Below are 12,745 nucleotides of genomic sequence, written 5' to 3'. Positions count from 1 at the left end.
AGTCCTCGAAACTGTTCACATTTTGGAAGGGAACTTCCTTTTGGAAGCTTCTGGATTCTGAGGACCAACCTGTCTTGTAGAACATTATCCACAAAACTGGGGATAGTGATCTGACATTCAGACCCGCTACTGGCTCAAAGAAGAATTTGCAAACTGCCATACAAAGCACAAACTGCAATCACACAGTGGTCTTTGTTGCCCCATAGCCTCCCAAATACAGAGTAGCTTGTAGTGAATTTAGGGGGGTGGGAATCATCTCATTAGTACTCCAGCTTCATACCTTTTAGTCCATGGTGCTATTAACAGCTCAGCACAGCTTTTATATGGGTTGTTACACTCAGTTCCCTCTAGTGGTAGGAGAGATTTGGTAGTTCATGTTTAGATCTGGATCATCTTCTGGACTGGCTTCTACTCTAGTCTGGCTTTATCTGGAAGGCTCTGAAGTACTGTCTCCATCACAGTCTTCACCTTCAAAAAGGCATCCAGAAAATAAGCAAATGAGTGGTCATGAATGCTATTCTGGCTGCATTACCAATTTTATTTTATTTTATTATCACTATTTTTTCGTATTATCTTTCTTTGTATTCAGAATTTGTTTCTTTATGCCTAGCAAAAAAAGAATCATGCAGTTTGCTGTACATTATCATTTTTCTTTAACAAAAAAAGCAAACAAACCAGAAGATGACCTTAATTCCTATGCTGGGGGTGATACTAACATGCACACACAAATATAATTGCGAATCAGTTAAACATTTGCTCTCTGATAAACAATGTACAGTAGTTTAGGACCAACGTGAAATGCATGAATCAATATGAACTGAAAAGGGATAATTTAAACAATAAGGGCGGGGAGAGAGAGGGGCATTGCCTTCATTTCCTCATCTAGTTTTCCCCATCATGTTACTTGTTATAAAAGTATTGAAGGGTTCCAAGTACCTTCATTTACTTAAAAACTTTACTCACAAACTCTTCAACATTCAGCAATATAAAAAGTGTCAGATGTTACAAAAGTGAGTTTTGCAGCTTTCTTACCTACAGAATATCATTGCTCTGGGGAGTAAACCCAAGGTATGTCTACTAGACTCACTTGCACAGCCTCCACTTGCACAATTCCCAGTCATTCCCATTAGCTCATCATTAACATAACTGTGTATTAAGCAAGCTGGAGAAATAGTCAGTGTATCAGTGCCTGCACTCCTGAACTTTAGCAGGTAAGATCATTCTCTGAATCTCCTAATAAATAAAATCAGTGTTGGCCATGATCCCAATGCTAACCCCCAATAGCTCCTCCCCATTCAATTCACTACCATTCAGAGCCAATTTTGATTCCCACCCCTCTGCCTTCCTCTCTCTTTCTGTAGTTATTCTGTGGTGGAATCTACATGGAATGGTGTGAAATGGCCCCAAAATATAAAGAATTTCTCGGGCCACTCCCCCCCTTTTTTCTAAGAAGTTGCCACACAAAGTGTACTTGGGAAGCAAACTTTAACAGAAAAGGATATGCACTACATAGGACAGCAAACACAACCTATTTGACATCAATCCAACTGGAAATTACTTTGGACACTCTGACAGATGTTTATCACAGCTGGTAGAGGAAGCAGAAATCTTTCCTATTACTATAGCTAATGCTTCTGACAGAAATCCAGGCAAAAACGTTAAGCGTCTTCCCTTTCATAGGGATTTGGTGTCCCACAATCCACGTTACAGGTTTTTGATGTAGCAGGGAAAATTATTGCTTTTAAAAACCAAACGCCGTCAGCTGAAGTTCACTGCGGATTAAGTACACAAAAGATAAACGCCTGCAGCAGTGGCGGATCAGTTGCGCACATCATGATCTCTCACTTATCCAGCCTCCAAACCCTACTTAGAGAGACATGCAGCTCCAGTTTAAAATATGCCATCTGCTTGCTGCTCTCCAGCTGCTACGTAGTAAGGGAAATATGGAAATCGGGGTTGTCAAAAATTAAAGGCCTTCTTGGGGGGTCTGCTTCCTTGTCAGCTTTATGCAGCAGCTTGAAAAGTCCAGTTCCAATGTTCATTGGGATACCCATAATGATGCACTCAGAAACGCCTAGAGAAGATCAATAAAAAACGATTAAAGCCGCATATTTCTCATGCAATGTGCATCATGGACTTAAAGAAGCAGAGGTTGTTTAAGAGATTAGCTACAGCAATATTACATATTACAATTGTGAAGACTGATCTAAAGCAATTACCGTATTTTTCGCTCTATAACACGCACCCAACCATAACACGCACGTAGTTTTTAGAAGAAGAAAACAAGAAAAAAAAAACATTCTAAATGAAACAGTGGATGTATGATTTTTGTGGTTCTTGCTGTGGCCACAGACATGTGATCTGACAGTGAGTTTGGAGTAGCCCAGTGCAAAAATCCTGAGGATCCATGTGGATCCATGCTTTGTAACCATGTTTTAAGTGGGGAGGGAAGGAAAAGCACTCAAGGGACAAGGAGCATTCGTGGGGTGGGTGGAGAAGGATGCTGCTAATAATGAAGAAGAGGGGCATAAGGGGAGAAGGTTCCTCTCCTCTCCCGCTTTGCTCCTTTAAAGCAAGCAGGTTCTGCTTTTCTCCCTCCTCCCCGCTCATCCCCGGCTTAGCGAGCTGAAAAACTTTGCTGCTATTTAGCTATTTTGCTGCTTGCTTTAAAGGAACAAACTGGACAGGAGCCGCTTACACTCGTGTAAGCGGCTCCTCTCCCGCTTTGCTCCTTTAAAGAAGCAGGCTCTCTGTCCCTCTCTCCTCCCCACTCAGCGGCTCTTCTCCCGCTTTGGTGTTTCAAAGCGAGCCACGGAGGAGGGAAGGAAGGGGAACCATGGATCCTCTGCTCACGACTGCAGCAGATCCCCCCCGCCACCCATAGGCATTCCCTCCATAACATGCACAGACATTTTCCCTTACTTTCTAGGAGGGAAAATGTGAGTGTTATGGTGCAAAAAATACGGTATTACCTGCAAACCAACTTCACTATGTCAAGGCCATGGTGAAAAAAGGAGTAGGAAGAGAGATCATTCCCTAGTAAGTGGCAACAACAAAAAAGGCCATGCTCCACTTCCCCCATTTTCAGCCAGGATACATTTAGAGAGCTGTGCTTAGTGGCAAGATTCATCACCCGAGACACTTACCACACACTGAATCCTTCTGCCCAAAATATGCAGCGTCAAAGAGGTGATCTGCCGTCTTCTCAAACGAAGCAAGCATCAATACACTCTCCTTCATTTTTGCCAGGCCAAACCGAGTAATCCCCAGAACCTCACCCTAGTCCGAGAAAAGGAAGACAGCGGAACCTCATAAGCTAATTCATGCTCAACAAAGGCTTTGACTCTGTACGAAGAAGGCAAATTTATATGGTGGATGAAGTTGCATTTCTTGTCCTGGGCAAGTGTACACTGATAGCTATTTGGATGCATAATAATTTGTTGAGCACGGTTGTTAATAAAGGAGATTTGGAACAACTGTCTTGCCCGCCTCCTCTCAAATACAACATATACATATATAACATATTTTTTTACATTTACAGTGGTACCTCGAGATACGAACGGGATCCGTTCCGGAGCCCCGTTCGCATCTAGAGGTAAATGTAACTAGCGACGGCACGTCTGCGCGCGCGTCGCTTTTCGCTGCTTCTGCGCATGCGCGGCGTCATTTTGAGCATCTGCACATGCGGCGAAACCTGGAAGTAACGCGCTCTGTTACTTCCGGGTTGCCGAGGAGCGCAACTCAAACATGCTCAACTCGAAGCATATTTAACCTGTGGTATGACTGTACAACAGCCTAAGACCTCCTATGTTTAGTTTCTTATTGTTCTATTATATTAGGCCACTGATTCTTGAGTGCCAACTTTCCTTTCCTAGGCTAATGGCCAATCAGGTGTGGGGAAGTGTCAATGTCTCTTGCAATTGCTGGCAGTAGAGGCTGACCTCTCCCAGTCAACAAAGCAAGTGGAAAGAGTATGGCAGAGCGGCAGCTGACAGACCAGCCTGCTCACTCTGCCCACACTGCTCACTCTTGTGGCGATGGGCAGAGAGGAAGGAAACTGGGTACACCAGTGGGGGCAGAGGGCAGGATATGTGTGGACATTCCTGGAAGGGCACATCCGAATGATTCACATATTCCTGATTACTTGGACCAAAGGAAAAACAGCCACCCTGAACCTTAATTTGGGCTTAGAAGACATACTGTATGTCAGTACAGTAAACGGATGCCCATCATGATGCTCTTTGCTACGCAGGTGCCTAGGAAGGGAGTAAACCATGTGGATATTGCAGCAAGCAACACTCGTATAGGTGTTTCCCTGGTATTTTCTTCATTTACATTTATTTGAGGGAAGGGGGGCCAAGTGCATTGGTGGCAAAACAATGAAAAGGGAGAAAACAAACCTTGTATGTCATCAGGTCAGACAGCAGCATCACATGCCTCCGGTCAATGCTCATACCATGGTTTACCATAGTGTACTGAATCTCATTGATGATGGTAGTCCGGGCAGCCTCAATGCCCAAGGTTTTCTCGACCTAGTGGATTAAATTATGTTGTTTAGGGAAGTGGCAAAACATTGATTCCGCTGGCACATAAGCACTGTGATTTTCCAAAACAACTCCTTCCCCCAAACTACAATCATTCCCACATATTTTGGCTTAAAAATTGCCCTGGCTTGCAGCCGAGCTTGCCCCTGCCTCCTTGCAGGCAGTAGCTTCCAGTGGTAGCATTTTTCTTCATTATCACACTTAGGATGCCTATAGAATGCTGGTTTTGACCTATAAACCTTAAATGGATCAGGACCGCAATACCTCAAGGACCGCCTCTTTCCATATGAACCTACCTGGACCATGAGATCATCTTCTGAGGCCCTTCTTCACGCGCCTCCTCCTTGAGAGGACTGGAGGGTGGAAACAAGAGAACGGGCCTTCTCTGTAGTAGCTCCCTGTCTGTGGGATGCTCTTCCCATGGAGGTTCACCTTGCGCCTTCATTATAGTGCCAGGCAAAAATGTTCCTTTTTAACCAGGCCTTTGGGTGATCTTACTGACAGCCTATGCCCTTTTAAAATGTGGGGGTTTTTTTGGGGGGAGCTATTGGGTTGTTGCTTTTATTTTTATTATGTATTTTGTGGTTTTCTATCTGTGAACCATTCTGGGACCCCTGGGTATAGGGCAGTATATAAATTCAATAAATAATAATAATGCTTTCTGAGTGTTCAGAGTGTTTCACTATATTACCTTGCTGCAATCTGTATTAACCCCATATTGTAGATTGGGTGGGGGGGGGAAGAAGTTAGTCTTGAGAGAACATGGCTTGCCTTAGACCACCTAGGACAGGGGTCAGCAAACTTTTTCAGCAGGGGGCCAACCCACTGTCCCTCAGACATTGGGGGGGTGGGGACAGACTATATTTTTTTTAGGGGGGGGAATGAACGAATTCCTATGCCCCGTAAATAACTCAGAGATGCTTTTTAAATAAAATTACACATTCTACTCATGTAAAAACATGCTGATTCCCGGACTGTCCGCAGGCTGGATTTCGAAGGCGATTGGGCCGGATCAGGACCCCAGGCCTTAGTTTGCCTACCCATGACCTAGGAAATTCATGGAAAAGGTGACATTTGAACCAGGACCTTCCACAGGCTCCATCACTCAACCACTATTCCACACACCGCCAGCTCATATCGCCAATGCCCTCTTGATGGCTACCTCGTAAGTGTTGTTCGAAGTAGTCCTTGTTCCTTTGACTCCATGTGTGGCCATGACAGCTCGCAGGTTGTCACCTTCCACCAGCAGCTTGTACTTCTCCTTCCCACTCTGCTCATCGATATGAATGACAGCGCGAGACACTTCCGGGATGCCCTGCACAACCACCTTTATGTAGGAAAGGAAATCAAATAAAGTGTCTAGAAGACAGATACCCTGATAAATGCTTCTTGCTATAGACCAGATATCGCAATCAAAACCCCACTCTTTGCCCTCCTTGCTCTTTCCTCCAGTGACTGTTTAATATTGCCTAAACTGGAAGTGACACACCTGTAGCCCTCCAGATGCAGGTGACTCCCAGCTCCCATCAGTCCCAAGCTTGCATAGCCTAATGGTCAGAGATAATGGGAACTGAAATCAAGCAACATTGGGATGACTACAGGTTAGCCTCCACCCCTGGCTCTTCATATTTGCTTGGGAGTTCCACGGATGTGTGCTGTGACTGTGAAGGAAAGCAGTCAGAACACTTGAAGGCAAGGCGTCCACATAACTAGGGCTCACAATCTGCAACATAAAAACAGAATTCCTACAAAGGATGGTCTTCAGGGACTTCTATACTTTGTGCCTTTTCACTTGGCGTGTGCATTTTTGCAACCCGAATAATATGCATCCGGCACAGATCAGTCTACCTCAATTAGACACTCAACTGATTTTGTTACGTAGTTATTTGATTTCTTTATTGGAAAGGAAATAGTTTGGCTTTGGTAGGGAACTGGCTGTTTTTGAAAGGCCAAGCTATTTTCAATGCAATTGCAACCAAACCGAATCAGTTTCTTCAAACACCTCCTCCCACTGGTTTCTTCCTCTTCCCCCAGTTCCTGCATGCCACTCTCTGCCCTTCATTATTTCCTTGGCTCCTCTGCATCCTCTTCAAGGGTCCCCTTCTCCTGTACACCCTCTTTCTCTCCTTACCCCATCCCTCCAGTTCCTGTCTCTTCAGCCTGCCAGGCTCTCTTTCCTTCAGCAAACCTCAGCCCTGAGCTCTCTTTCCCTAAGCTTCCATCTATTGCTCAGCTTCTTTGTGACATCATTCTTCTTTGTGACATCATTACTACTCAGCCAATGGGCACCAAAGGCTTCACTGCTTTGACAAAATAGTGAGTGTGCTCACCGTAATTAAGAGAAGCAATCACCTATCACCACTTCAAGCAAATTTGTGAAGTTATCCATAAGAGGAACTTCCCAAAGAGCTTCAGTAAAACTAACACGGCACCCTGAAGGTTTAGCACCTAATTTATTATACTGAAAGGGAGAAACGAGCTAAGAGGAAGGCACGTTTGGCAAATCCTCACCGTGATCAACTCCCGCCCAGAAACCTATGTCCCCACTATGAAAGGCTGTGTGGATCCAGAACTGACCGCCACAGTAACTTACGGACTCACTGTTAAGACCGTGTTCATGGAAGACAATCTTACTCGGCCACGAGTGATCGCCAAAGAATTACACTGTGATCCCCAGTATTATTTTTTGAATGACTGAAGGCATTTTATTGTACTTTACTGTATGTGTGTGTGTGTAATTATATTATATTATATTATATTATATTATATTATATTATAATATATTATATTATATTATATTATATTATATTATATTATATTATATTATATTATATTATATTATATTATATTATATTATATTATATTATATTATATTATATTATATTGCAGGTCATGGCTTAGGGAGCCTTTGGGCTGAAAAATGGTATGTAATAAAATCTGATCTCTCTACATATACATACAAACACAAGCAAAATATATATCATGATGTAAAATAGGCTCATCCAACAGCAAGAGGGCAATACCCAGATCCGCTTCTGTTAAATATGCACAAATTTATAAAGGTACAAGATGCTCAATATGTTTTCAAATTACAAAAGCTTCTTCGGGGGAAAGATGGAAAAAGTAAGAAATGAAACGGGGGTATTCTTAGCAGAGGTTTTCAAGAATTCTCACACTAATGCAGTGAAATCCTTTGAATGCTGTGATCTGAGCACATGCATTTGTTGTCGAGCATCACACACGGAAGGTGGAAAGTCCTTACTTTTGGTAGCTCTTCTTTCAGAGACTGCAAGACATAGTACATTGAACTCTTGCTGTTCTCTCGGGGAGTAACGCAGACAACGGCCTCACCGTGAACAGCTACATCCCCAGGCTTCACTCTCAGCTTCGAGACACAAATAGAATACCGCACAGTCTCCGCATTAACCTGTGTCACAAATGTCACTTTGTTATTTGCATAATTATTTCGACACTGGGCGCAGTTCCGAGGGCATGCAATTTGTTACACGGTGTCCAAGACACTAGTCTGGCAAAAGCTCTGAAAGCGATTATTTGACGGCCTTCACAAGATGCTATTCTATTTGGCCAGGCAATGTTCGCTACTGCCCAGGAGCCCCCAAAATATTCAGTTCTGAAATGTGTGACAGTTGAGGGGAATGTCCATTTCAGCCTCATGCTACTGAGGGAGGCTTTGGGCGGCACAACTGACCCATACATCCTCTTCTTACATTTTCAATGTAATGTTGGAAGTAATGACTCCCAGGTACGCCCCCCATGCTCCTCAAGTTGGGTGCATGAATTACAGTCATTCTACATATTGCACAGATGTGCAACTTCAGACTGCAACTGGTTGTGCTGAGTGCCATTTCAATTGACCTCATACAGATAAAAAGGATGTACTGAACTAAGAGAGGATTGCTCTAAACCTTTCTTCCTTATATGCTAATGTATTGTAAGAGAGGTCTTTTGACTACTCATTCACATGAAAGTAGTACCTACAGCGGAAGAGGCTGGTTTACCACTGCAGGACTTTCCCAACTCATTCTGTGCCATGTGTAGCTTCAGCCTCAAACAGGGAAATTAACAGGAGGTCAGGACTCTCTAATTTCATCTGGCTAACACTGCTGATTGATTTGATTGATTGTATTTCTAGGCCACTTTTCATTCAAATGAATCTCAAAGCGGCTTACAACCAATAAATAACCATAACATAAAAGCACATCATGAATACAGCATACATCATATAAAATAATTAACAAATGATCAATAAAACAGTTGCAAGCTATAAAAAACTAAACAAAACAGCAACTAAAAAAATAAGCTACCGTATTTTTTGCACCACAACACTCACTTTTTCCCTCCTAGAAAGTAAGGGGAAATGTCTGTGCGTGTTATGGAGGGAATGCCTACGGGTGGCGGGGGGGATCTGCTGCAGTCGTGAGCAGAGGATCCATGGTTCCCCTTCCTTCCCTCCTCCGTGGCTCGCTTTGAAACAGCAAAGTGGGAGAAGAGCCACTGAGTGGGGAGGAGAGAGGGACAGAGAGCCTGCTTCTTTAAAGGAGCAAAGCGGGAAAGGAGAGTTTGGTTCCTTTAAAGCAAGCAGGCTCTCTGTCCCTCTCTCCTCCCCACTCAGCTCGCTACATAGCAGCAAAGTTTTTCAGCTCGCTAAGCTGGGGATGAGCGGGGAGGAGGGAGAAAAGCAGAGCCTGCTTGCTTTAAAGGAGCAAAGTGGGAGAGGAGAGGAGCCTTCTCCCCTTATACCCCTCTTCTTCATTATTAGCAGCATCCTTCTCCACCCACCCCACGCATGCTCCTTGTCCCTTGAGTGCTTTTCCTTCCCTCCCCACTTAAAACGTGGTTACAAAGCACGGATCCACATGGATCCTCAGGATTTTTGCACTGGGTCACCCCAAATTCACCATCAGATCACATAGCCTGTCCATGGCTACACCTTGCACCAAAAAAACCACGCACCCACTGTTGCCTGGGGCCGCAGTGGTGCAAAAACGTGGTTACAAAGCATGGATCCACATGGATCCTCAGGATTTTTGCACTGGGTCACCCCAAATTCACCATCAGATCACATAGCCTGTCCATGGCTACACCTTGCACCAAAAAAACCACGCACCCACTGTTGCCTGGGGCCGCAGTGGTGCAAAAACGTGGTTACAAAGCATGGATCCACATGGATCCTCAGGATTTTTGCATTGGGCTACTCCAAACTCACTGTCAGATCACATGTCTGTGGCCACAGCATGAACCACAAAAATCATACACCCACTGTTTCATTTAGAATATTTTTTTTTTCTTGTTTTCCTCCTCTAAAAACTACGTGCGTGTTATTGTCAGGTGTGTGTTGTAGAGCGAAAAATACGGTAAACCTCACAATTATGGCAAGTCATGTGATTAACAATGCAGCATTTAGAATCTACAAAGCAATATTACAAACATTAACAAAATAGCAATTAAAATATAAGCTAAGCCCTAAGTTCATTCACACAATCTCTGCACCCCCATGACTCATAACTTTTCACTCTGTTCAGTTCATTAAAATGCACACATGCACATCATGCCTATTGTTAAGCCAGCTCAGCCAGATGCTGTGCTGGCTGGGGTCCTCGAGTAGCGGGCCATGGTGGAGATGGTGGGGCTATCAGGCCTACCACCAGTGGTAGGGTGAAGGTTGTCTCTGGGTAGCCTGCCTAGGCACTGTTGAGGAGGAACTTGCCCACATTGCTTTCAATAATCAGGGGGTCCATTCCCACTTGAGGAAGTCCAAGACAAGCCTGTCCCTCTGAAGCAGTGAGTGGTAACTGCACTTGGTGTAGAGGCCAACCAGGAGGTCAAGCAGTAGCCCTGTGGCTTGTCCACCAGGAGCTGCTTCAGCCTGTCAGGCCCCGCCCTAGGCCAGATGGAGAGAGGCATAGCAGGGCCCTCAGGCACTCAGCAGGTCAGTCTCAGAGTTAGTGTGACACGGTAGATGCAGATAGAGCAGACCCATATTCAAATCCCTGCTCTGCCATGGAACTCACTGGACCAACTCTGGCTAGCCACTGCCTCGTAACCTAACAGCTGTGATTTGCTACTGCTCACTGCCCATTGCCATGTCTGGACCAACAAGATAAGCGTAGTGGCAAGAGCAACCCAATGCTGTTGTAGAGAGATTACTTGGGGCCATATGGTCTCAGGGATTACAGAGGTGGATGAACTGTGGGGGCCCTCAAGAGAGCAGAAATTGATGCATTAGTTGGGTCTGAGACAATATTAGTTTTACATGCCCTAATGAGATCAGTGCAAATCACTCCAGGAATTGCCTGCTCAGAATTTCATCAGAAATTTATTTAAAATATTGTCTGCGCAGCAGCTGCAAGCCAAGTTCTATGAGCCAGCTTACATGGTCAGAGTAATTACATGGTGCAGATTAATGTTAAGATGCACCACTTTGGACCCCAGGTGTAAATGACATTTGGATGCTTCTGCATATGAGAAACAACAACCAGGCATTCTGGGGTTACAAATCCTGGTGCAGCTAGGGATGGAGGAAAATTTCATTTAGTCTGGATTTTCAAACAAGGTGACCTAATTCACACCTCCAGACTAACACACAAATCGGAGTGCAATTATCCTTTGGATTTTGCATTTTCCCAAATTTTGCAACGCAGTTCTCATCTCAAAAGAAAAGGCATACCAACATACAGATTTCTATTTTTTTATCCTGAAATATGCATGTTGATATAAACTACCGTATTTTTCACTCTATAAGACGCACCAGACCACAAGACGCACCTAGTTTTTGGAGGAGGAAAACAAGAAAAAAATATTCTGAATCTCAGAAGCCAGAACTGCAAGAGGGATCCCTGCGCAGTGAAAGCAGCAATCCCTCTTGCTGTTCTGGCTTCTGGGATAGTTGTGCAGCCTGCATTCGCTCCATAAGACGCACACACATTTCCCCTTATTTTTTAGGAGGGAAAAAGTGAGTCTTATAGAGCAAAAACTATGGTACATATATACATATTCTGCAAAGATATTCAAATATGAATTTAGATACTACAGTTGTACCTTGGAAGCCGAACAGAATCTGTTCTGGAAGTCCATTTGACTTCTAAAACATTCGGAAACCAAAGTGCAGCTTCTGATTGGCTGCAGGAAGCTCCTGCAGCCAATCAGAAGCCGCGAAAGCCAGGTCAGACGTTCAGCTTCCAAAAATAGTTCACAAACCGGAACAGTCACTTGCGGGTTTGCAGTGCTCGGGAGCCAAAACTTTCGACTTGCAAGGCATTCGGGATCCAAGGTATGACTGTACTGTTCATGGGCTTTTTTTAAAAAAAATATGCAGATTAACATGGAAAGGGATCAGAAGAGAGTTAGGGGTTTGTAGATCTGTGGTAGAGCATGTGTTTTGCTAAAGGCTCTAGGTTCAATCCAAAGCATCTCCAAGTAGGGCTTTGATGTCTCCAGTCTGAAACTCTGAAGAGCTGCTGCCAATCGATGTAGACCTTACTGAGCTACATGGGCCAATGGTCAAAGTCTCTATAAGGTAGCTTCCTATGTTCCTATGAATAAATGTGTGTGAAACTGATGCAGGCTGGAAATAGAAAGACAGCTAGCCTGATCCATCTGCTCCCTGCTCCCTTCAAATCTGGTTAGGGGGAAACTAGCAGAGAACATTAATTCTCTTTGAAAATGTGCATAGATGCATGCTGCAGAAGCAATTAACATATTGAAGGTACCACAGACCAATAACTAGAATAAATTAAAGCACTACAGAAAAAGCCACGCTAATTTTCACTGCGGTATCTGCCCTGCCTGAAGGCACCCCTGTGGCAAATCAGTTTCTCGAACACAGTATCAGTGGGAGGGGGACACACTCACTTCCAGCCTCAGCAGCCTAATCCGCTCTAACGAAAGCTTGACGAGAATGAAACAGTCATCAGGAAGGAAAACCTCTTCAATGTACTCAGAAATCTGAAAGTCAAAAAGAGAAATTCAACCGTGCTCATTGTTTAATAAGCATCACAGCAGTGCAGAACCATAATGGGAAATATTGTATATTAAGCAACAATAAGGCACCGTCTACCTCTCCCAGTAGTGTCTTCTCTATTCTTCCTTTGACCAAACGGGCAAAGTCTGGATCATCGTCCGTGTCAAGGTGGGCTGTGATAATCGGCGTACTATAGATAAGCAGCAAAAGCATATCGTTG

The 12,745-nt window shown here is 44.1% G+C and overlaps 1 protein-coding gene across 2 annotated transcripts in view; it reads right to left on the bottom strand.

The window, feature by feature from the left end:
* Positions 1-236: 236 nt before the first annotated feature.
* POLR3A (RNA polymerase III subunit A) overlaps positions 237-12,745 on the bottom strand; it is a 55,849-nt gene continuing 43,340 nt past the window's right edge. For both annotated transcript variants that reach the window (XM_081191536.1, XM_081191537.1), the window contains 7 exons: positions 12,622-12,715; positions 12,417-12,509; positions 7,807-7,971; positions 5,707-5,871; positions 4,401-4,532; positions 3,147-3,279; positions 237-2,074 (listed from right to left, as the gene is read on the bottom strand). In XM_081191536.1, coding sequence (XP_081047662.1) covers positions 1,926-2,074; positions 3,147-3,279; positions 4,401-4,532; positions 5,707-5,871; positions 7,807-7,971; positions 12,417-12,509; positions 12,622-12,715 — 931 coding nt within the window. In that variant the 3' untranslated portion in view covers positions 237-1,925. The remainder of the gene's footprint in view (positions 2,075-3,146; positions 3,280-4,400; positions 4,533-5,706; positions 5,872-7,806; positions 7,972-12,416; positions 12,510-12,621; positions 12,716-12,745) is intronic.

The sequence above is a fragment of the Podarcis bocagei genome, assembly GCF_964188305.1.
Source record: "Podarcis bocagei genome assembly, chromosome: 4".
In the NCBI taxonomy this organism is placed as follows: Eukaryota; Metazoa; Chordata; class Lepidosauria; order Squamata; family Lacertidae; genus Podarcis; species Podarcis bocagei.
Note: the sequence above shows the minus strand (reverse complement) of the source record. Positions and strands in the feature narration are given on the sequence as shown.